Raw genomic sequence first — 26270 nt, 5'->3', positions numbered from 1 at the left:
TCATTTTGTCCATTGGAAATTGATTGGATGGTTGGATGCTTGTGGTTTGCTATTGGTCGATCTCATGTGAGTGACAGGTTGTCCCGCCCTCACGCCAGTAAACACATCAACACAGAAGAGATGTTGCTGCAAGAGGGAGGGTAAGTTATTTAAAGATTATGAGGGCACATAATGACTGCAAAAAACTGCAATATTCCATAAAAATAAGAATTTTGATTTCATGGTGACTTGCAAATTAACCTATGATGGGAATATTCAGACAGGATTCTGAAATTGAGGAGGAGCTTTATCCCATAATGTTAATACTTTTTACTATTTATTGTATTTGTTACTGTCACTTTTATATTTATTCATCTAACTCTGCGACATTTTACGTTTTACTTTTCACTCCGAACACTAAGACTTCTACCTCAGTATTCTTACTCAGGAATACTTACTACTCCTAATACCTTTTTTCCCTTCTCTTTATCGTATTTGTTACTGCCACTTATTTATTGTTCTCACTACTAAGCACATCATGTCACTTTAATATCCCAGTGCCCTCCACTTTGTATTTATATTTGTGTATGGTCATGTTTACTAAATTTGTGTATGGTCCCGTTAATGTTACTGTAAGTCTGAGCATTTCAAGCATTTCAATGCTCACATTCCCCATTGTAATTGTGCAAATGACAAATATATGCCTTTTGACTTGAATAGAAGTTTGGCTCCAGGACACAAGTATGGCCCCTGCGGCCCTTTAAGACTGGGAGGCGCTTGAGTGCAGTTCAACACACACGCCTGACGCTCCGCTCGACGCCCAGGAAGAGAAACAGCCACACAAATATCGCCACAAGTTTAAATATGTCGCTTCATTTGTTGTTTTAACGTGTATTCTGTCGTATACATGTTCCTGTAGTCGTATTTAGGGTAATAATGCTGGATGGTTGGACTAATGAAGTTCAGTTTGGATTTCTGCCGGTTACTGGGGCTCAGCGGTGAGTTTCACGTCTGCATGGAAACTTTGCTTCTGCCTGTTCGAGTTATAAAGTTAGTTTTCCATGAATCAGAGCGTAAAACACAGGGCACAATCTGCTTATCTCGTCGTAAGGCACTTTAGTGATAGTGATATCATGTGAGTCAGTTTTATATACATATAAAAGTGTATTAAAGAAATCATGATGGCAATTATGCAAATGTTTTTTAATATAATTGTATCTGCGGTTGTCACGCGGATAGCTTTTATTTGTGTATGGTAATGTATCTAAACTTTAATTTCTGTCAAATCCATATTTAATGCTAAATATTAAACATTACGAAGAATAGCTAATGAACTTAAGTTGTTTGTTAAACTCTCACAGATTTTTTTGTGAATTTATCTACATACGACTATGGAGTAGGCTAAAAATGAAATGTATACGTTTATCACAGGCTTTTTGTTTAAACTGATTTGGTTTATTATTTCAAATACTAGAAATCACATGCAAAAGGCCTGTGAATCACAGACACACTAAACGTGATTTTAACAGCTGACAATTTCCTGTTTAAATGTGTTTTGTCAAGAATAAACATTTTCAGACAAACCAGTTCAGATGCATCCTAATTTAGTTATAATTTGTAATGGGTATAGCAGGATTGTAAATTTAAAAGCACGGTTTGGGGTTTATAGGTTGCCTCAAGTCTAATGGCAAACATTTTATTTTTCATTCAGTCATAAATATAAAGGTTCTTCAATGTTTCTTTAGGATAATCAACAAATCTTCTTATCAAAAACCATTTAGGGTTCTTGAGTTGCCCATATGATGCTTTTTAAAAAAAAAAAAAAAAAAAAAAAAAAAATTCTTGATCTTTGTTGGAAAATCCAAGCTAGTAGCTATGTTTTGGAACATGATCACTGGTTCATAGCTTGTTTAATGTGGTCCAGAAGGTTTTTGGAATGTGGTATAGCTGGTACACACACACACACACACACACATACATATACATATATAATATACATGCAGGCATGCCTGCCTAATTACCGGCTGTTTCTATGGTCCGCTATATGTAAGCCGTTCGCCATATTGGAACGGTCAAACACTTAAACGTGAACATTTAGATGCATGAATATCTATGTCTGCAATAGACTTCAGGTGATGATTTTGCTAAACTAACACAATACAACAAGACAAAGGCTTTCGCTAACACGATATTCAAAAGTTACCATAGTAAAGTACTACCATAGTTACCATAGTAAAGTAATATTGAATTATTACATATTCCCCCAGTTTCACAGACAAGGCTTAAGCCTAGTCCTAGACTAAAATGGATGTTTGAGCTGTCTTAACTGAAATCATCTTGCACTGATGTATCTTAAAATATGTCCGTGCCATTGTTTTGTCTCGAGATACACACCAGTAATATGACAATTTTTTTTTTTTTTTCTAAGACACATTTATAAAAGCTACTTAAATGTCCTAATTGAACTAAGGCCTAATCCTGGCTTAATCTAAGCCCTGTCTGTGGAACTGTGCTATAAAAACACAAACCAACACATTCTTAGCTGTGAAAGTTTATCCCATTTCAAATCTCTGCATTTTTTACAACCAGAGACTGCACAATGTTGTGGCATCTTGGAAAACTCATTGATTTTTATTGTGAGTGATGTATTATTATTGTGAGCATCTGAAATGTTGATCATTCCAAGATGGTTGACATGTCTGGAGCAGAGGCATCTACATATACACCGATCAGGCATAACATTATGACCACCTTCCTAATATTGTGTTGGTCCCCCTTTTGCTACCAAAACAGCCCTGACCCGTCAAGGCATGGACTCCACTAGACCCCTGAAGGTGTGCTGTGGTATCTGGCACCAAGATGTTAGCAGCAGATCCTTTAAATCCTGTAAGTTGCGAGGTGGGGCCTCCATGGATCAGACTTCTTTGTTCAGTACATCCCACAGACGCTCGATTGGATTTAGATCTGGGGAATTTGGAGACCAAGCCATTCCTGAACCATTTTTTTGCTTTGTGGCAGGGCGCATTATCCTGCTGAAAGAGGCCACAGCCACCCGGGAATACCATTTCCATGAAAGGGTGTACATGGCCTGCAACAATGCTTAAGTAGGTGGTACGTGTCAGAGTAACATCCACATGGATGGCAGGACCCAAGGTTTCCCAAGCAGAACATTGCCCAAAGCATCACACTGCCTCCGCCGACTTGCCTTCTTCCCGTAGTGCATCCTGGTGCCATGTGTTCCCCAGGTAAGCAGCACACACAGACTTGGCCATCCATGTGATGTAAAAGAAAATGTGATTCATCAGACCAGGCCACCTTCTTCCATTGCTCTGTGGTCCAGTTCTGATCTCACTTGCCCACTGTTGGCGCTTTCGGTGGTGGACAGGGGTCAGCATGGGCACCCTGACTGGTCTGCGGCTATGCAGCCCCATACACAACAAACTGCGATGCATTGTGTATTCTGACACCTTTCTTTCAGAACCAGCATTAACTTCTTGAGCAATTTGAGCTACAGTAGCTCGTCTGTTGATAGATACTGACCACTGCAGACCTGGAACACCCCACAAGAGCTGCAGTTTTGGAGATGCTCTGACTCAGTCGTCTAGCCATCACAATTTGGCCCTTGTCAAATCCTTACGCTTGCCCATTTTTTCATGCTTCCAACACATCAACTTTGAGGACAAAATGTTCACTTGCTGCCTAATATATCCCACCCACTAACAGGTGCCGTGATGAAGAGATAATCAGTGTTATTTACTTCACCTGTCAGTGGTCATAATGTTATGCCTGATGGGTGTACATACGTATGGGTAGACCAGCCGATGATCAGACGTTCTGAAACACAGCTACCAGTTAGATTCTTCAGACCAGAGTTTTGGTGTCTGGGCTCTTTAAAACACCAATACATGGATGGTTTTCTAAAAAGCTAGAAAATAAAAATTCTTTGAGGAACTTGAAAAGCTTCCCCAATGACATCAGGTGGTAAAGCCCATTTAGCTTTTAATTGGAAACTTTGTTTTTGGTGAATTGTCATTACATGAAGTACTGCTGTATTGTGTTGTCTAATATTGGGCTGTACTCAAAGTTGGTGGTAGATAAATATGCTTAAGAGCATGATCCATCATTAAATGCTGAGGTGTGCATAGTTTTCTCCCACCAGGGCTGTTGCTGTACATTGCTATTTGCCTGTCTGTTGCATTCACTGTAAAATGATCAGAGATGTAGAAGGTTGACAGGGTATCCAAGTAGCTTAAATAAAAATTGTTGTTAACATTGTAACATGTCTTTACTGTCCTTTTCTGCATGCAAGTATTTACTTATTTGTAGCATGAATCAAGATTGTCGACTGCTGTTTTAATCAAATGGATTCTGCGCACTGACTGGCAGCAGTGAAAACAGTATCAGTCGGGATTTTTGCATGGAACAGTTTGCATGATCCAAGGAAGATGTGACTAGCCGAGGGCCACCTGCGGTTTCTGTATCTTAGCTAGGTAAATCAGTTTTTTAGACTGCCATTGTCACGAGGCTATCGAAGTGTGAGATGAGTCACTTAAAGGGAAGTTTGCTGGTTGATGCATCACTTCTCTGCAACCACAGAACTCATCTCAGATCACGGCCTGCTTCTTAGGCGAAGCAGAGCATGCATTTGCCTTTGCCTGAGATTTGTGGTGCTACTTTGGCTGTGATTTATAACTGAAGGCAAACCGTGTGCATCTCTTTGCTGTATGTGAACAATTATGTGGGATATTAAGAGTGTTGTAATGGCTAATGGGAGTGGTTGAAGATACAAAAAACGTGTTTTTTAGAGCGTCTAATGTATCTTCACTTCTCTGTACCAAAGGATTCAGTTAGCAAGCTTGTAAAGTTCTGTCTCTTTCTGAAACAGGAATGGTATTGTTTGGCTAAGAAATGCAAAAAAAGTGGGTCTTGGTCATTTTGTGCTGTTTATGTCAAACAAAAATGTAGGTTTCGGACATTGTACAGATGGTTGTGTATTAATCAAAGCCCTGGGCTGAATCAAGTATAAAACTATCACTGAGCTGTCAGGAATCCCATAAAAGAAAACAAAACCTGAAAAATGTAGTCTGAAAACCATCTGCTTTGTTTAGCTAATGGCATAATCCAAAAATCTGTCGTTGGACGATCTTCAGAGAAAGTATTGCTTTACTAGGCCGCAGTGTAAATGGCTTTCTTGAGGAATGTTTTGAGCTGTGTAGTTTATGTGAGGCCGTGTAGCTTAGAGAAATTTCTGCAAGGTCTAATTTTACCATTGCTGCAGGGGAAATTTAGGATAGCTGACAACTGAATTGCAGTGCTGCAGGGCTTTAGGTCCCATGTTTGTTGAGTGAGTGTGTTTTTCTTTTTGCTGATGCTGATGACTCATTTTACTCTGGTTTAGTTGGCTTTTCTGTGCCAGACATGATGTGAAATTAAAAACTTTGCACAGCTGGACCCTGAAAATGCTAAGTAAACAGACATCAGCAGTCAAGGCTAAAAATATATGATATAGGCTTTGAGTTTATGTACAGTATTGTATATTGGCTAATGCAGTTAGAGAAGTAAAAACCAAGATTTGGGTGTGACGAAAGTTTTCATGGGTTTTTACTAGTCTGACTGAAATGTCATTTCATAGTCACAAATGTATGTGTTTTTTTTTTTTTTTTTTTCTTACTTTGGGTGTCGTGAGCATTTAAAGTTTATAAAGAACTAGGAAATGGTAAATGTTGGGATTTGACCACATAATCTAATACAAAACAAGTGGCTTGTGTTGATTATAATTTCTGCATTATTGAATGTTTTTAACTCTCAAAACGTGTGATGTTGGCTAATGATGCTATATTTTATTGGCTTGAATTGAACTTTGGACTTGTGGATTGTTTTCTCTGCATTTTTCCCACAGGCTCCAGTGATGAGAGGCCAGAGGAGATGGACACAGGTGCCCTCCCCGGGCAGAATGACGACACACTCTCACAGGTACAAGAATGTTGGGCTTTTTTTTTATGAATTGAAAAGATAGTTAACTCAGCAATGAGAATGACCTGCATGTTCCCCTGTTGTTTTTGAATAAACTGCTTGCATACGTTTTCTGACCAATAGTTTTAAGTCTGAAATTTAATTAAAATTTAATTCAGGTCTTTTAACAACTGTGGCTATTCTTCGATTTCTGCACAACGACATGTATAGTGGCCTTAGAAGTGTACAGGTGCTGGTCATATAATTAGAATATCATCAAAAAGTTGATTTATTTCACTAATTCCATGAAACTTGTATATTATATTCATTCATTACACACAGACTGATATATTTCAAATGTTTATTTCTTTTAATTTTGATGATTATAACTGACAACTAAGGAAAATCCCAAATTCAGTATCTCAGAAAATTAGAATATTACTTAAGACCAATACAAAGAAAGGATTTTTAGAAATCTTGGCCAACTGAAAAGTATGAACATGAAAAGTATGAGCATGTACAGCACTTAATACTTAGTTGAATTACTGCAGCAATGCGGCGTGGCATGGAGTCGATCAGTCTGTGGCACTGCTCAGGTGTTATAAGAGCCCAGGTTGCTCTGATAGTGGCCTTCAGCTCTTCTGCATTGTTGGGTCTGGCATATCGCATCTTCCTCTTCACAATACCCCATATATTTTCTATGGGGTTAAGGTCAGGCGAGTTTGCTGGCCAATTAAGAACAGGGATACTATGGTCCTTAAACCAGGTACTGGTAGCTTTGGCACTGTGTGCAGGTGCCAAGTCCTGTTGGAAAATGAAATCTGCATCTCCATAAAGTTAGTCAGCAGCAGGAAGCATGAAGTGCTCTAAAACTTCCTGGTATACGGCTGCGTTGACCTTGGACCTCAGAAAACACAGTGGACCAACACCAGCAGATGACATGGCACCCCAAACCATCACTGACTGTGGAAACTTTACACTGGACCTCAAGCAACGTGGATTGTGTGCCTCTCCTCTCTTCCTCCAGACTCTGGGACCCTGATTTCCAAAGGAAATGCAAAATTTACTTTCATCAGAGAACATAACCTTGGACCACTCAGCAGCAGTCCAGTCCTTTTTGTCTTTAGCCCAGGCGAGACGCTTCTGACGCTGTCTGTTGTTCAAGAGTGGCTTGACACAAGGAATGCGACAGCTGAAACCCATGTCTTGCATACGTCTGTGCGTAGTGGTTCTTGAAGCACTGACTCCAGCTGCAGTCCACTTTTTGTGAATCTCCCCCACATTTTTGAATGGGTTTTGTTTCACAATCCTCTCCAGGGTGCGGTTATCCCTATTGCTTGTACACTTTTCTACCACATCTTTTCCTTCCCTTAGCCTCTCTATTAATGTGCTTGGACACAGAACTCTGTGAACAGCCAGTCTCTTTTGCAATGACCTTTGGTGTCTTGCCCTCCTTGCGCAAGGTGTCAATGGTCGTCTTTTGGACAACTGTCAAGTCAGCAGTCTTCCCCATGATTGTGTAGCCTACAGAACTAGACTGAGAGACCATTTAAAGGCTTTTGCAGGTGTTTTGAGTTAATTAGCTGATTAGAGTGTGGCACCAGGTGTCTTCAATATTGAACCTTTTCACAATATTCTAATTTTCTGAGACACTGAATTTGGGATTTTCCTTAGTTGTCAGTTATAATCATCAAAATTAAAAGAAATAAACATTTGAAATATATCAGTCTGTGTGTAATGAATGAATATAATATACAAGTTTCACTTTTTGAATGGAATTAGTGAAATAAATCAACTTTTTGATATTGTAATTATATGACCAGCACCTGTGTGTATATATAAAGTTTAATTAATATATAAGGCCACTATAAATACTTCATATTTAGAATACCATTAAAATATTTGGGGTTGGTAAGATAGATATATCTACATATATACACACTAAGTATATAATATATAATGAAGTTACTGCCCATCAGAAAGAAAGTAAATACTTTGTTTCTGTACTTAAGTAGATTTTTCTGGTATCAGTACTTTACTTTACTTTACTATTTATTTTTCTTAACTTCCTAACTTTTTACTTTCACTCTTTACATTTTTACACACACATCTGTACTTTGTACATCTTACATTTGCTGGCATCTCTAATAAATAATGAATCTGTTAGTCTTGACTGGCAAACGCTACGATTCAGCTTACGTGCACTCTGCGTCTCCGCCAGAAGGTTTCAATCGGAGTAATCAATGCATGTAACGCAGTCAGTCATACTACTGTATTCACTTTGGTGGGTTGAATTTTATATATAATATATAAAATTTTTTTTAATTGTAGTCTTTTAAAATGGCATCTGAAAAGTGCAATGTAGTGTTGTCGAAAATATCTATTTTTCGATACATATTGATACTGAAATATCTGAAACGCTTCCAATACTCGTTTTCCGCAGAAGAGATAAACAATACCACTTTCTCGCTCTTTCATCTCTCCAACAGCGAGTTGATACACAAACCCGCTTCCCCTCACTCACACGTTTTATTTGCTTCGGATTAATATTGTTAGTGTTACAGGGCTTGAATTTCACCATGGGATTGCACATAAGTATACTCATTCCTGCGGATTTTGTGCTCACACCCAAAATGCACGTACATAAAGCCGCCTCTCAGTACTAAATTGAGTTCTTTTTCGCTGCTTATTGTGCTTAATCAGTCAAATACACACAAAATAATGTCAAAATGCTGGTCTTGGCGAGTATTCACGTCAACACAGTCAGTTATGTTTTAAGTGAAAGTAAACAGTAGAGAAAGAAAACACATGTGTAACAGTATAATGGATCTGTGCTTCAGGTCTTAAAGTGACAGCAGCCTAATATACCTGCCGCCAAATTATGAGATAATATTAAAAATATTTATATGCTAGTTTTTCCTAATGGTGTTGATGTCAAAATTGTGGCTAGTAACTTTAGAAAACCACTAGCCGCAGTGGCTCACTTATTTATTTTTAAAGGGGTCCTTGATTATGATTTCACTTTTTTTAACTTTAGTGTGTAATGTTGCTGCTTGAGCATAAACAACATCTGCAAAGTTGTGATGCTCAAAGTTCAATGAAAAAGGGTATATTTTCTTTTACAGAAAGAAATCACTTTTTAAGGACTATAACAAATGGCTAGTAGGGACTACAACGAGAACACACAACAAAGTGGGTGAGGCCATGTTGGCTGCTTTAGAGAAGAGGAAGAATTGTTGTCGTAGAGTGTTGTTACGATGCCGTCATTTTATGCCGGACTGCTTCACAAACGAGGGTCAATTTAACGCTGGATTTGCTCAAAAGATTAACATGTCGACACATGCTAGTCGATGAGTTGAATCAACTCCACAGCAACTACATAAATTTATCCACTAACCATTCAGAAATGTCCGGTTGCATTCTAAAAGATGTAACTTCTTCCTGAGTCTCTCCATCAGTGTCGACTCCGGTTTGAACGATGTAAGGCTGAACGCTGTTACTGACAATCCTCATTTTGGCTGCGTGAGATTCTCCAGCTTTGTTGTTGAGCAACCGAAAAGCGAGCTGTTAAATCTCTGCTCTCTTTTGGAAAGCGGGCAGGGTACAGCAGCTCATTTGGATTTAAATGGACACACACAAAAACGGCGTGTTTTTGCTCGCATCCAAATAGGGGCAAATTTGGCAAGCTATAATAAATGACCTGTAGGGTATTTTGAGCTGACATGTTCTGGGGACACCAGAGACTTATATTACATTTTGAAAAAGGGGCATTATAGATTCCCACTTAAATTTAACTTTTATTCAGCAAAGACTCATTAAATTGATCAAAACAGACAGCAAAGACTTGTTACATTAGAATGTTACAAAAAAAAAAAAAAAATCAATTTTTCAAAATTTCAAATGCTTTCTATTCAAAGAATCCTGAAATTTTTCTGACCAAATCAGCATATTAGAATGATTTCTGAAGGATCATGTGACACTGAAGACTGGAGTAATGATGTTGAAAATTCAGCTTTGCCATCACAGTAATAAATTATATTGTTAAATATATTTAACTACAAAAGTTATTTTTAAATTGTAATATTTCAAAAATATTACTGTTTTTATTGCATTTTTGATCAAATAAATGCAGCCTTTATGCGCATTTAGAGAGTTTTTTTCAAAAACATAAAAAGAAGTGAATGAACTTTATCTTCTAGTCATGTCTCAACATATCAGTTGGGTTAAGGTCAGGTCAGTGTGCTCAAAAATATTTTTTGCAGTTGCTTTGAGGCTCTTTTGTTCCAAGAAACACTGTTGTTTTGGTGAATGTTTCAGATTCATGCTGCAACATTCAAATTGTCTTATCTACCCATCATAGTGTGCATTCTTCCACAGACTATATAATATCAGACAGTTGTCTGCTCACCAAAAACTGTTACCCTGCGGTCATCTTTAAGAATTTAAGCTTTGAGTTACATTTTATTTTGGTTAACCACTCATAGGGAGAGCAACACTGGCTTCATTGTACATTGTCAATCAGCATATGGATTTATGGAGGCCAAAGTCCACCAAGGTGGTTTTGTAACATTTTCAACCTTGTTTTAGTGCCTATAACTAAAGAAGTCTTTCTTAAATATGGTAAAATTTCCTTCTTAAACATCTTTGATGAAGTAGCAGACCTCTATTTGCTGCTATTTTGCACAGTGTTTTGCACAGTACCTGCATGTCTGTTTGTTCCTGATACCCTGTCACATTTGGGTTTGTGTGTGTTTTACAGGATGTCTTAAATGGTGAGGAGGGTCTTAGTGATGAGGAGAAGGCCAGACGGAAAGCAGAGAGGCGCAAAGCCAAGAGGAAGGTGAGAGGAGATCAACTTTACCACACTAAGGACAAGAATGAATCACCTTTAACACAGAGTTTACTGTCAGGGCAGATCTATTAAGCATTGTTTTAAATTGTGCTCTTATTGTGAACGGAGCCATAAATATGTGGGATTTCATTATGTGCATTGTGTTGCTGCCAAAATTTTTTTTTATTTTTTTAGCGTCAACGGCAGCGGAAGAAACTAGAGCGGGTTAAAAAGGATGAAAGTACTGAACAGGTAAATTGAAACTAGTTTAATGGTGAGGATGGCATGAGGGCTTTGACACAGGATGTGTTCCTTTTAAAAACATTGCAGCAGATCAGTGCATCTCATCTAGGTTAACCACAGTTACTGGGTGTTTAAGAGAGCATGTTAAAAATAGTTAAGTTTTTATTATGCAGTACATTTAATGTCAGTTTTAAAACAATGGACCAATCAGAATTAACTTGGGGTGTGACAGTAATTTCCTTATAAACTATTGTGTGTGTGTGTGTGTGTGTGTGTGAATATATAATATAATATAATATAATATAAGGGCTGTTGATTTACGGCTCGGTACGGCTCACTTTTTGGCGCTTTTCCACTGCATAGGACGGCTCGGTACTGAACGGTACGGCTCGCTTAAATAGTACCACCTCGGTTGAGGTTCCAAGCGTGCCGTACCGATACTAAATGTGACGTGTAAACACTGCAGATCACTGATTAGTCAGAGAGAATCGTCACTACCAGCGTCATTGGATTTGAAACACGAGACACCAAACCTGCTAGATTTAAATAGTCAGTAACAGCCACTGCAGTATCACTTCTTTTCTTTTTTTTTTTTAAACAACTTGCTTTAAACGACCGTCTCACGCAACTTGAAAAAAAGAAATGGCTGTATTGTGGTCAGTGGATGAGGCGCAGACTCGTTGGTAGCCGAGGAGCGGATCCATGGCAGTAGAGGTGGCGCAACTATAACGATCAGTCCAACCACTTTGAAGTGGTACTAAACTGCAGTGGAAAAACAAACCGAAAGTAAGCGAGCTGAACCGAGCCGAGCCATTCCACGCGATGGAAAAGTGCCAATAGAGTATCATTTCGTGACAAAAAAATGTATTTCATATTTCCATATTAATAAAAACCTATTAAAGGTATAGTTCACCCAAAAAAAGAATTTCATCAGTCATCATTTGCTCACCTTCATAGCCATTGAAGCCTAAAAGTTTGTGTAATAAATTCTGTGTTAAATCAAATAAAATATATATATATTTTTTTAAAGTTACTTTTTGTAATGTCTATTTGATGCTTTTCTCATTTAACACAATAATGACTTTAAATTAACTTTTGGGGCTAACTTCTCAGCCAAATTTGATGTGCGATTAATTGCCACATCATGTAATTAATTAGATTAAAATTTTTAATCGCTTGACAGCCCACACACGCACTACTGTTCAAAAGTCTGGAGTCAGTAATATTTTTTTCAATGTCTTTGAAAGAAGTCTCTGATGCTCACCAAGTCTGCATCAATAAAACAGTAAAATATTATTGCCATTTATAATTACTCTTTTCTATTTTAAGATTTTACAATGTAATTTATCCTTGTGATGGCAAAGCTGAATTTTCAGCATCATTATTCCAGTCTTCAGTGTCACATGATCCTTCATAATTCCTTTTAATATGGTGATTTGGTGCTCACGACAAATTTCTTATGTTGTTCTGCTTAATATTTTAGTGGAAACTGAATAGTTAGAGAACTGTTGGCTGAAACAAGATACATTATTTTAGAAGGCCAGGCATTTGGGTGACACTGATGATGCCTTTAAAGGCAGCTTACTAGGTTGTAGAACAGAGGTACTTTGTCTATTGTAATTTTACATACATTTTATGTATACGCTATTACGCTCCTAGCTCAACAAGCAATACACACTTTTAAAAATGTGATATTTCTTTTCTTTTTTAGGGGGAGGAGAATGCTGGAGCTGATTCTGAACTCGATGAGTCTGAGGACTCTGAGTCAGAGGAGGTGGAAGTTATTGGCCTTTCAAAGGTGGAAGAGAAGCCTGTCACTCCTCCAAGTACAAGTCCTTCCGGACCTCCACTGGCTTCAGGGAACAAAAGCAACCGGCAGCCGACGGCCCGTTCTAGTGAGGAGGTATGAAAATGGAAACAACCATACTGCCATAGCTGATGGACTTCCAGAGTTTGCTGTTTAAATGTTTTATTGTTTAAATTGCTGACTTTGGCACTGTTTCCTCATTTTCAGGACCCAGGGTGGGATGTGAACAGTGCTTTTGTTGCCAATGCTGTCAGTCACATTCGACCCAAAGCTAAAAGTAAAGGAGCTTACAAGTCGAAAGAGAACAAGGAAAATGAGAGCAGGACTGGAGAAGTGAGTTTAAGTGTTTATTCAGTGTCCTGTGGAGCCCATAACTGCTGAACCTGGGCTTTGGGATTATTGGGTATTAACGTAGTTCATAAATCTGTACGGTGCTGTCACTGTGGACTTATATGACAGCTTTTAATCTTTCAGCTGGTAGAGATGCCACTGTCATGACAGGTTGCATGTTTCACCATACTATGCTTCTACCCAGCAAGCCCAGTTCACATTATGCCGGGTATTATCACCACTAGAGGTCACTTATTCAAAACAAAGGCATAGCTTGATGACGCCTTGATTTCGTGGAATCATGGGAGGTGTTGTCTTATGTCTACAGCCGGTGGAAAAGAATCGGGACAGGACTTGGGCAGAAATCATGTTCATTAATGAGATTATTACCGTTACTGTAGTATGAAGCAGAGCAGGGCCGAGTGCTGTGTAAGCAGAAACGAGGCCGCTGGAGCGAATGCTAATGAGAGATGAGCGCGATACGCGTCTCGAAAGCAGCAGAACTTTTATTATGTTGTAGCTGCTGCTTCCGCTTCTTCTGGTCAAGCGTATGTGTGGTGAAGCAGTGCTGATTTATCATATTAGATACATTTGTGTGTTGAAAGTTGTTACAGTGCTACTCTGCATTCCCTCGGGGGCTACTATGAGACACTTGTTGAACACTGCAGAACGCTAGATCGATATTAGGCATGGTAAAACATGGCACTCGCGGGAAATCAAGAAAATGCGATTTAAACAATAAGACTTACTGTGTTGAGCTTTATAACATGATTAGTTTTCTGTTAATGAATGTTTCCATCCAAACAACTCGCCTGTCTGATAAAACGTATAGCCTAATATATTAAAGCGTCTTTGGTGTTTCCATGGTTTCTTCAAAATCAAACCGGAAACCGAGGGTAACGCGGGTATGATGTCATTGATAGGCGACACACGGACATGGTCCGTGTCCTGGGTAAATTGCTTATTTCTCTGGATTTAAACGTTCTTGGAAACATTTGAGATAATGTAAGTACACAAGTCAACAAATATATAACATTGTTCTAGTGGTTTTTGGATATTTTAATCCAAAAATCTTACATATTGTGCCATTAAAGCGGACCTATTATGCCTCTTTTTACATGATGTAATATACGTCTCAGGTGTACCCAGAATGTATCTGTGAAATTTCAGCTCAAAATACTTAACAGATCATTTATTTTACCATGTTGTAAATGCCCATTTTTGAGTGGAAAACATGCTGTTTTTATGCATGTATCTTTAAATGTAAATGAGCTGCTGCACCCCACCCTGCTTTAAATCGCAATTAATATATTATACTTTGTTTTTTTTTCTTTTTTCTTTTTTAACAGGACATTGGCTTATCAGATGCTAAAACTAAAAGAAGTGCCTTACTAGTAGGTATGTAATTCTTTCACACACACAAAAAGATTCAGATTAGAGAAGGGATGTATGTCCAGTATGTAAATGGTTTTGTAGTTCACCCCAAAATTAAAATTGACATTATTAACTTAGTGTTATGTTGTTCCAAACTTATATGATTTCTTTCTTCCATTGAGCATAAAATGTGAAACTTTGTCAAAGTCCTGGACATTCTTTAGGAAAATGAATTAAATGCCATAATTTGGCTTCAGAAGTCTTGGCTTATGAATTGTATGGATTACTTTTATGGTGCTTTATTTTATCTCTTTGGAATGGAGCCCCTAAAGGGACATGGTCATAGAAAAAAAAAATGAGATGGAAGGAAAAAAAAAAATTTAGTGCTTTTGCATTCTCACAAAAGTTTTGTGTTCGCTCATAAAACTTTGCGTTCCCCCAAGAAACTTTGCATTCACTCACAAAACTTTTGTGTCCTTTGCAAGCGAAGTGTTTCGGGGAACGCAAAAGAATCTAAATGTTTTTTTTTTTTGTTTTTTTTCCCTTCACTATGTTCCCTTTAGGGGCTTTTACTTTAAACCTTGACAGCCCCAGTCCACATTCACTTTCATTTTATAAAAATAAAAAGATATTCCAGGATGATCTTCAAAAAGAAGTACTCTTTGTGTTCCTTGGAAGAAAGTCAGTCATACAGGTTTGAAATGACATGAGGTTGAGCTAATGACCCAATTAAAATTTTTAGGTGAACATTATTCACAATTGAGTTTCACAGTTTATCATTTTTAAACATGTGCTGTTGTTCTTTACTTATGCAGTCTCCTCCATATCATCTTTCTTTCTCTTCACTCCAGAAAAAGGGATTCACTTCGTTCAGGAGGGCCAGTACACACAAGCGGTTAGTCTGTTTACAGAGGCCATCAAATGCGACCCGAAAGATTACAGGTGACGCTTTGATTTGACTGAAACCATATCCAAATATCTTTTCTTTTTTTGTTGTTTTCATTAATTCACTCTGATATTTTGAAAACAGGTTTTTTGGGAATCGCTCCTACTGCTATTGTTGTCTGGAGCAGTACCCTCTGGCCCTCGCAGATGCTGAGAAGTCCATTCAGATTGCTCCTGATTGGCCCAAAGGCTATTACCGTAGGGGAAGTGCACTTATGGGGCTTAAGGTGCGACCCAATGGCATATTTGTTTTTTCTCCCTGTAAATGGATTGAATCTGCATTTAGATGAGTATCAATAAATTTGCATGTGGGTTTGTTTGTAATAGAGGTACAGTGAAGCTGAGAAAGCCATGGAACAGGTGCTAAAACTAGACCAAGATTGTGAAGAAGCCGTCAATGACCTCCTGTACTGTAAAGTGCAACAACTTACGGTAAGGTCTGGATCTCTTATTGTTGCTCAATTGGTAGAGCACAGAGCTAATGAAAAGGTTGTGGGATCGATTCCCAGGGAACACACTACCAAACATAGTGATAAAACGTGTCCATTGAATGCACAAAGTTGTACGTCATTGTCATGAGAAAACACATAAAAGCTCAAGATAAATAGTCATGAATCGTTTACTTTTTTGTTGTTGTTGTTCCAAATCTTTGTTTTCCTTTCAGTGGAACACCAATGGAAAAAATGAGCATTTCAGTATGACTCATTCATGTGTAATTTTTAGAGCTGCATAACTTTGGTTGGAATAAAAACACCTCAGACATTCTAAGTATCTCCTTTTTTTTGTTCCATGGAAGGAACATTAGTTAAGCAGGTTTTAAATAACAGCAGGATGAGTAAATAATTTTCATTTTTGAGTAAATTATTCCTTTGAATTTCTTAGAATGGGGTTGGATTTAAAAATACTTAATTTGGAAGCAAAAATAATGCAATCCAGGTGTAATGCAAAAGAAAAGTATATAATTTCAGGCCTGTAATGGATAAAGGCTTTTCCTTTCTTCTTGTTAGGATCTTGGATATGATGAGGAGCAGAGTATTCAGTTGCTGGAAAAATACAATACAGTGCAGGCTGTTGTTGCAGCGAAGGGTAAGAGTCTTCCTGTCTGATTTTTTTTTTTTTTTTTTTTTTATTTATTGAAATGTACCACTTGAGGGTGCTATTGGTACACTCAGATTTAGTTCAGAGACATAAACATTTTGGTCAAAAAAATAATGGGCAGTATGACCAGAAATCACTGTACAAGTCATTTTATCACACAGTACTGTAGAAAGGGATATATTATGAAATACTACAATTTAAAAGATTGTTTTCCATTTAAATATATTTTAAAATGTAATTTATTCCTGTGATGGCAAAGCTGAATTTTCAGCATCAGTCTTCAGTGTCACATGATCCTTCAGAAATCATTATAGATACATTTCTTATTATTATCAATGTTTAAAACAGGTGTGCTAATGTTTTTGTGGAAACTTTCTTTCTTTCTTTTTTTTTTTTTTTCCTCAGGAATTTTTGATAAATAGAAAGTTCAAAAGAAAAGCATTTATCTGAAGTGGGAAATCTTTTGTAATATTTATCTATGTATACTTTAATTTCTTTTTCTTTTCTTTTCTTTTTTTTCTCAAACCTGATGGATATAAACCAAAAGATAATTATTCATAACAAATGAATTATTCTGGCATTAATGCAAATAAAGTTTAACTTTGTGCAACTTGAGTATTAAAACTAAAATGATAAAATCAATTGTTTCATCAGTTAAATTCTATATCATTGCAGCAAGATGCCATGTTGCTCTGTCAACATAAACAACTAAACTTTGCTTCACATTGTACATAACACCCCTTTGATAACTCTGCACACTCTGTTAATTTCTCATGACTAATTTGTCAAGCTGTAATAAAAAAAATCTATATATTTTACAGCATCAAATCAGGACTGTGCTCTCCTCCAGCCAGGGTAAGCTGATTGCAGTATTTCTTTTCATTTTTTTTTTTTTTTTTTTTTTTTTTTGTTGTTCTTTCCCTCTAACTCTAATTCTATGTCCATATTTCTCTTTGGCTTTCTCTTACTCTCCTTCACAAGTCCTTGCAATTCCTTGTGGGTGGGCAACGTGACCACAGAACTGACAGAGAAACATCTGCGGGACCTTTTCAAAATGTGAGATCTGATGCCACATCAGCTTTTGCAATATTTTGGTTCTAAAATGATTTACCATGATTTTTGTTTTAATTTTTGATGATGTTTGCCAGTTACGGAGAAATTGACAGCATTCGAGTTCTGCATGAACGTTTCTGTGCATTTGTTAACTTTAAGAATGCCAACATGGCCTCCCGTGCAATGGAGAACCTCAATGTGAGTGAAACACTAATAATTCATTATTATTTATTGATTGTTGTTATTGTTTTTAGTTGATGGTGGTAGTAGTAGTAGTAGTAGTAGTAGAAGTAGTAGTAAAGCCATTTTTGAACCTTAATATGTTTAAAATAGTATTACAAATATTAACAGTGTAAACAATACCAATATTTTTACAAAAATTTAGTAGTAGTAGTATTTTAATCAAGCCTATGAGCACTATGTATTGTTTATATACATGTATGCGAAACCTTTTGTAAAACAGGGACATTTTATTGAGAATACCCGGCTAGTGGTTCGATATCCAGATCGACGGATTCAGAAAGTCCTCCCAACACCAGCCATTCAACAACCTGCAGGGGCTGCTGGGTAAGTCAATCTCTGTGCTATTAAAGGGTTAGTTCACCCAAAAATGAAAATTCTGTCATTTATTACTCACCCTCATGCCGTTTTATACCCGTAAGACCTTCGTTCATCTTCGGAACGCAAATTGAGATATTTTTGTTTAAATCCGATGGCTCCGTGAGGCCTACATAGCCAGCAATGACATTTCCTCTCTCAAGATCCATAAAGGTACTAAAAACATATTTAAATCAGTTCATGTGAGTACAGTGGTTCAATATTAATATTATAAAGCGACGGGAATATTTTTGGTGCGCCAAAAAAAAAAGAAAAAAAAAAAGACTTATTTAGTGATGGGCGATTTCAAAACACTGCTTCAGGAAGCTTCGGAGCATAATGAATCAGCGTGTCGAATCCGCAGTTCGGAGCGCCAAAGTCACGTGATTTCAGCAGTTTGGCGGTTTGACACGCGATCCGAATCATGATTCGACACGCTGATTCATAACGCTCCGAATCTTGTCAAATGAATTCCCATGTCTGATCTGAAGATGGCGCCTGCAGATGAATCATCCATCCATCCACTTTCCAAACCACTGGTCCAATGTGGCTGCAGCGTAATGTTATAGGTATAAATTCCTTTTTAACTCAGTAACAACAAACGCTAGTAAAGGTTAAAGGACAAAAATGTAAAAAAGTCAGAGCCAAAGACGACTTAACTATTTGTGCTGTTTAACTCTGGCGGAAGACTTGATTGGCAGGGGCGAACAGTGACGTCACGGCAAGTTAACGATGACGGACAGCAGCTCAGGCCTATAGCAGTCAATAGGGGTGAGCCTAAAGGTGATGATACATGGGGCAATGTTGCCGAGCGGTGTTGCTTGGGCACTTTCCCATTGAGAATGGGCAATCTGTATACTTTAGATTGAAATTTGTAGCCCATTCTCAATGGGAAAATCCCCAAGCAACATTGTCCCGTGTATCATCACCTTAAGAGAATGAGAGGGAGCGAGGGAGAGAAAATACACAGGCACACCCACAGGGACGTAACAGTTGGTAACCAAACAGTTGATGGGCCCCATTGACTTCGATAGTATGGAGAAAATAATATATACTGTGGAAGTCAATGGGGCCTATCAACTGTTTGGTTACCCATATTCTGAATATCTTTTGTGTTCAGCAGAAGAAGAAAAAAAAAAAATCATACAGGTTTGGAACAACTTTAGGGTGAGTAAATGATGACAGAACTTTCATTTTTAGGTGAACTATCCCTTTAATGAGAAAAGTATTTGTGGTTTCAAAAGTCTTAATGTACTTGGATGCAGTGATTTTCTTCAAGAAATTGTAAATACTGTATGTTCAGACAAATGTTCTTTTAAAAGGAATGTCCACACAAATCTGTATTTCTTTCAGGCCAAGACGCAGAGGTCCCGTCAACGGAGATGAGTGTTACTTCTGGAGGACCACCGGTTGTCATTTTGGAGATAGGTGTCGCTATAAGCACATTCCCGATCACCGAGGCAAAGACTGGCAACCTTGAGTCAACACTAGCCTCTATTCCTCTCCCTAAGAACTCTGGGAGTTGACTGCATGACTGTAGGGACTGTAATCTTCACTTTGATTATCTGTAGGTCAGGACCAGTATTGTGGATCAGCGTCTTACGAAAGCTCTCTTGAGGTCTGAGTGCTTTGAACATCACGAGGTTTCAAAGCAGACAGAACTATGGGAAAAGTGTCTCTTTTGAGGTGAGGTTTGGGTGGTGCAGAGTGGCAGAGCATCGCTGCACCGCATCGCCGTCTGCTGAGGTTTACATGGCCTCTTATATCGTAGGCTCTCTTCTCTCTTCCTGTGCCAACACCACCAACCCAAAGAAGAGCCGTAGATCTGATCTGACATTTGAGTTCATCCTGAGAGAATGACTGTCATTCTACATTTGAGGTCACAAACCCTCAAAATGAGGATGGGAGAATCGTACCAAAGAATAATACTACGCCATATGTGGATTTTACAATAAGAGAGAGAGAGAAAAAGCAATCAGGGAAAATTTGCTTTTTAGTTTTGCGTGTGTTTTGATTTTATTCCACCACCTCAAACACACTCCAGCAGTTCATTCATCATGTTTGTAGCCATTTCTAATTGGACTAAAGATGTTTTCCCCACTACTTCTCTCAAACGGCCCTAAATTCAAGACCTGTTAGGGAATATCAGTATTGCAAAGGGTTAGAGCAATTGTTTGAATCTTTCACATATGAATTACATCTCGTGATTAATTGAAAATAATTTTTCTTTTTGATTTTCTTGCAGTCTTGCACTTTACCATGGTGGATCCCCCAAGAGTAGATGTGAGAATTGTGTTGCTAAAGGTATTGATGAACTGTGGTCATCAGTGGTATTTTTTTCATGGTATTTTCTAATGGCGTCGTTGCCATTTAGATATTATTTACATGTATCTATAAATATGAACATGCTTTTACATTCATGTCATCACAAGCACAGTTTTCAGTAGTAGATTGTGTCATGCTGCTCCACACAATGCAGAAAATCTTGTGGTTTTCTGTGTATCTTATGCAAGAGCTCTGAGACACAGGAAACTCTTGGCACTTTTCATGCCGTCAGCACAAAATTGACCGGGCGGTTTTCATCATTTCCTCTTTTATTTAACGTTCTTGCTCTAGGTTTAGTGTAAAAGAAGGAAGTTGGCTGTTTGAAATGGCTTGTCATGTCTTCCACCTCATGATATTTTCTTGTAGAACAGCATGCACATATTTTTTTTTTTTTTTTTTAATATTATTGTAGGTATGGTAATGATTTCATCAAGCAATATTGCAATGCATTTGAAAACTCTTATGACCTCATTGTGCTGTTCTGACACACTTAACCAAAGAAACACTAATGTTTACCTAGTGTACCACAGACAAACACATCAGCTACTTTTGTACATCACACTATTTAGGACTTTTTCCTCAATTTTTAGTTATGACTGCATGGGCTTTCATGCAGTCTGTAGTCACACTAGTGCTGAATTGGGCTTTAAACGTCATTTCTTTTGGCTTCAGGATAGTTCAGAGTTCCTTAAGCATTTGCTTTCCTAGCAGATGAGGTTTTTTTTTTTATTATTATTATTATTATTTTTTTTTTGCATTAATATTTAAGCTGAGGTCCCCCATGAACAGAAAGGAGGTGACTTTTTTTATTTTTTTTATTTTAGGCTGTGAAGTAGGGGACAAACTGAGTAATACAGGAACATGTCTGTCACATGTTGATTTGGGATGGAAGCGTACAGCTGTGGTTCTCATTATTCTTATTTTTTTTTTTTTTTTTTTTTTTTTTTTTAAGACCGTGTGTTCAAATAAATGACATTGACAACAGCGACTATTCCTCACTGTTGTGCTGCATTAAAGGACATTTAACACTCAAATGGAGGATTTTCTATGTCATTTTGCTTGTGAAATCTTTAACAGAGTTTTGCTGATCATCCATCTCCACATAATGAAATTGAGGGTCACAGTCTCCATTTTCTCTCTATTCGCTCTGTTCTATTCATGTTTTCTTTTTTTCCTCTTTTTAGCATGGCAATGGAAAAAGTCACTGTAATAAATGTATTGAACCTTTATTTTGTTCATTATCTTTTTTTTTTTTTTTTTTTTGGGCTGTTATTCATTAAGGCAGAGTTTGTATTGGAATACTAGCTTGCTGCCCAGTAGCATGTGAAAAGATATGCCATGTTCATGTTTAATTCAGCTTGTCATGGAAATGCAGTACAGTTTAACTTTTGGCTGTCTGATGCTTCCATTTCATTCGTCACACACAGTATGCTTTGTTTACTACACTTGGCCACTGGGATTCCCTGCGGAATTTTATTGTAACTTTTACTACAAGCATAATTTAGCTATAATTGACATGAACTAGCAATGAACAATATACAACATATCCTAATGTCAAAAGTACACTATGTAACGTGTGGCCCTCTAGCGGTTAAAAAACAAAACTGCATGCATTTTGCGGAAGAATATTGTTTTGGTTGTGCTTCGGCTCGGCTGTGACACTGCGGATGAATATGCTTCACGGCACCTGTTAGCACGGAGATCCAAAAATTCATCTAAGCATGTAAGTGCAATATTTTATGCTGTTGTTTTGACTAATTGACTATTTTTAACGTGTTCCATGACCAGCTTTCTCGCACCCCCACGCCATCAGACAGCAGCTTTTCTCTATGATGAACATGGTCGAGTCTACGCAATTTCCCGCGAAAACCATCCCGACAGGTCTACAATGTAAACACTTATAATAGGCCTAGGCTTACCGTGGTGAATCAACTTAAGATAAAAAATGTTTAGAAAAATATATATATATTGATGACGTATTACTCACTATTTAAATTTTAATTTCGAGCAAATGTTACATGGCGTACCAATTTTATCATTTTTAAACTCAAAAGTTGTTAACATTGTTCATGTTAGTATACAGTGCATTAAACTAATGAGCAAAGATTAATAAATGCTGGAAAAATATGCACTACTGTTCAAATGTTTGGAGTCAATGACAGAAAACACATTTGTTACAAAGATTTATATTTCAAATAAATGATACTCTTTTGAGAATCCTGGAAAAAAAAAAAGATTCACGAAAGAAATAATACAATTATAAACAATAAATGTTTCATGAGCACCAAAAACATCAAATTAGGATGATCGTTGGTGGATCATGTGACGCTGTAGACTGGAGTAATGATGCTGAAAATTCAGCTGCAGGTAAAACATACATTTTAAAGTATATTAAAATAAAAAAGCCATTTTAAATTGTATAATATATCACAATATTGCAGTTTTTACTATATTTTTATTCAAATAAATGCAGCCTTTGCGAGCTTCAGAGACTTACCAAAATCTTACCAAATTCAAACTTTTGAACAGTAAGTATAAATGCAGCTAATGTCCTCTTCCACCTTCCTTGAACAATAACTACAAAATCAAGTGTATATATGAGCTGACACTAGGGGGAGTTCTTGCACAGGATTCACAATAAATTCTAAGTATGGTCAAAAAAATAAACCCCAAAAATCTTGATTTGATGTGACTGAATATTAATTTCTGTAAATATCTACTACGTCATGATATAAATCAGGATATAAATATCCAAATTAACTGTAGCATCACAAAATTCTTCTCTTTCATCAGCAGCACTTGAAAGTGACCTGTGGTTTGTGCGCTCACAGGCGTCCCATATGAAGAGCACATGGCAAATTGAGTATGAGAATCAGGGAAAATTCTGCTTGAACTCTGTCAGGAAAAACGTGACTTCTGCGATCTACAGCATATATAACCACCAGCCTGCTGTTGTGGCCTAGAGCCAGTGTTTTGTGGTCTGTATTGTTTATGAAAGTCTTCTGATAACACAGTTGTTGTTGGTTAGAGGCCTTCGTGACCCAAGTCAGACCTTTCCAGGAAGTGCTTGTTTCTTGTATTGAATTGACATTTATTGAACGTTACATGTAAAGCATTCAATCTGTTAACATGCATTTTAGTTGAGAGAAGACATTGTTGAGATCTATTTTGAAACTCTTGAGGAGATACATGGGAGATTTTTGGGGTCTTTTTCCTCAGGAGCAGACTACTCAGACTGCTCTGTTTAATGCTTCTGTCCACCTATTTTTATGCACATTTTGGAACATTGCATTAAAAAAATGCTGGATGGAAACGCTAAGATGCACGTAAATTTTAAATATGCGTATAGAGGTGGATATTTTTTTTAATCCAATATGAAGACTTGCACATAAAGTATGAAAAACACATTTACTGAATAAATTCCTTTATGCTTAAAAAAAAAAAAAAAAAAAAACCTTGTGACAGGCCAAACAGATTTTGCAAGAATGTGGTTGTTGCAGCGTTGAGCAATGTAGCCAATCACTGATGATTTCTTCACCATGGTCCATATCTGTATATAATAAAGTGTATAAACTATATATAATCGGGTCTTAGTAAGATATAAGTTAACATTTATACCCCTTTAAAGTTTTTTTTTTAATGTTTACATGTTTCTTTAGATATTTGAGTAAGCTGAAAGGCTATAACCTATTTCCTTTTGCGTCACTGCCATTTTACTATGAAGGAAAAGGAAAGTATGGATGCATATGAATTAATAAAGCTTTTTTTTAGAGCAGTTTGTCTAGTATGAGACTGAATCCAGCTACTTATTCATTTGTTACTTATTAAAGCATGATCCTCCCCTTTATGTAATGTGACGCTTTCTAAAGTCCTTTATGTCTATGGCTTTCTGCTCACAATAATGACTATTAAAATTAAATGAAGAAACTCAGCATTTCTCTGCCATCTGTAAGGATGCGTTAAATCCGACAAAGTGGTTTAATAAATGGTGTTTTGATCTTGTTAAATATGACATTTTATCTACTGTACCGGTATTTTTTTAATTGGCCGTTAAAGTTTTATTTGGGACAATATAAATGTACTATCCTAACGAAATCCAAATTTTGATCACCTTTTACTGAACTGATGTTTTTTTTTTTTTTTTTTTTAATGAAGCATTAAACTTATGCTGCGTTCACGCCCTGTTGTAATTACTGTATTGAGAGAACAATACGTGACGTTCTATTCTGAGCTGTTCACGTCCTCAGACTGGTAATTATGCATTACTATGGGGACAATATCAACACTTAAATGAATCTGCAGCAGTCAGGTAGTACAGCGGTCACGTGGTACAAGTACAAGGAACTCCCGTTTTAGAAAAGTCCCATTTTATAAGCTATAATTATGAGCTCTACAAGGACGTGAACACTTTTTACAAGTTGAAACCTCAAAATTACAGTAATTTCAACTATATATATATATATATGTATATGTATATATGTGTGTGTGAGTGTGTGTGTTACATTTGTATAATTAGATACATTAGATTATTTGAATAATTTGAAAACCAATATATTTAAGTGTAATCTTACAATGTCTCTCAAAAAAATCCTGTCGTCACCGCCGCACAATGAATTCTGAGGTAGGGTAGGAAGCGAACAGTCAATCTGTTGTATCCTTTATTGCCGGCGAAAAGGACTCATTTCAAGTCCACGTTTCAAGGAGCATTGGGAATTGGGACAGCCTTCGTCGCGCCTCCATGACGCAATTGGCCTTTGAATGCGGCCTACGAAGGATGCAGCTAGAGAGTTCATTTTAGACTAGAAAATACATATAAATTCCTTTTTTTTTTTTTTTTTAAATAATTGTTCATCCAAATGTGTTTTCTAAAGTTTTTGGTTATTTTTAATGCACATTTTGTAAGATCAATAACCAAAAGACCAAAAAATCTGTGCATCATGCATAAATGACAAAGTCCTTTTAGGGGATACATATTTTCTGTTTAGCTGGCACTATTGTTCAGTACTGGCATGTAGTATAACAGCCTTTTTGCCTGTGTTTTTGGTTGATGTTAGTAAGTTTTATAGAAGACTGAGTGGGAAAATCTGTACCTTTTCCAGAAAGTATTGATGATAGTGACGGCAGTGCATCAGAAAATAAGGTCATAGAAAGAAAGGAAGAAGTTGAAGATCAAGGAGGATAGAAGCAGTGAGGGTAGATGAAGAATATAAGTCATAGATTGTTGTGAAAGTCGGGCATTTGGGTACATTATCCTATGCCAGTTTGGATGTGATCCAAACTACAACCAGAGGTCAGGAAAGATGCCACTGCCTGTTGACTAAACCTATATGACTAAACAGGGAAATTCCAAGAATGAAACGGTTAAGTTTTTTTCAAATGTTAAAGACATTCCAGGCACTACTACTTTCCAGGCAGTGAAGTTGCATCTGAATTTGTCAAATTTTTGACATTTTCATGTGAGTTACAAATGAAACATAGTAGCACAAGATGAAATGGAATGTTAATAAAGCTTTTTAAGGTTTTTTATTTATTTATTTATTTATTTATTTATTTTTAAACATTTTCACTACTTTTCAGATAGTGAAAATGCATTTGGATATGTGTGAAGTTTGTCATTTTGCCAAAAACAAATTTACCCTAATAGGACAAAGTCAGTTATAAATGACGGCACCCTAAAAAAGGTCAAAGGTCAGATGTAGAAAACTAAAGTTGGAAAATGATTTTAGCCTTAAATAT

At 37.0% G+C, this 26270-nt stretch overlaps 1 protein-coding gene across 2 annotated transcripts; it reads left to right on the top strand.

Annotated features, from left to right (window-relative positions):
* Positions 1-638: 638 nt before the first annotated feature.
* zgc:123010 (uncharacterized protein LOC641500 homolog) lies at positions 639-21763 on the top strand. Of its 2 annotated transcripts, none has more exons than XR_007933199.1 (16): positions 639-977; positions 5879-5952; positions 10691-10771; positions 10958-11014; positions 12717-12908; positions 13020-13145; positions 14492-14540; positions 15368-15458; positions 15547-15688; positions 15789-15893; positions 16469-16547; positions 17381-17414; positions 17541-17615; positions 17772-17810; positions 18076-18179; positions 19563-21763. XR_007933199.1 is itself a non-coding variant. In XM_051916963.1 (16 exons), the coding sequence occupies exons 1-16, from the start codon at positions 923-925 to the stop codon at positions 19687-19689; spliced, it is 1494 nt and encodes a 497-aa protein (XP_051772923.1). In that variant the 5' UTR covers positions 729-922; the 3' UTR covers positions 19690-21763. The 2 variants fall into 2 exon arrangements, 1 of the variants encoding a protein (XP_051772923.1); XM_051916963.1 differs by having other exon boundaries at positions 729-977; positions 17708-17810.
* Positions 21764-26270: the final 4507 nt, after the last annotated feature.

The sequence above is a fragment of the Ctenopharyngodon idella genome, chromosome 13 (assembly GCF_019924925.1).
Source record: "Ctenopharyngodon idella isolate HZGC_01 chromosome 13, HZGC01, whole genome shotgun sequence".
Taxonomy (NCBI): Eukaryota; Metazoa; Chordata; class Actinopteri; order Cypriniformes; family Xenocyprididae; genus Ctenopharyngodon; species Ctenopharyngodon idella.
Note: the sequence above shows the minus strand (reverse complement) of the source record. Positions and strands in the feature narration are given on the sequence as shown.

What these genes read in the sequence shown, in the direction of transcription:
- zgc:123010 (XM_051916963.1), top strand. Translation starts at nt 923, where the DNA reads ATGGTTGGACTAATGAAGTTCAGTTTGGATTTCTGCCGGTTACTGGGG. An exon ending in GGCTGTTGTTGCAGCGAAGG is followed by an intron (nt 16,548 to 17,380) that starts GTAAGAGTCTTC and finishes TATATTTTACAG; the next exon opens with CATCAAATCAGGACTGTGCT. An exon ending in CAACCTGCAGGGGCTGCTGG is followed by an intron (nt 18,180 to 19,562) that starts GTAAGTCAATCT and finishes TATTTCTTTCAG; the next exon opens with GCCAAGACGCAGAGGTCCCG.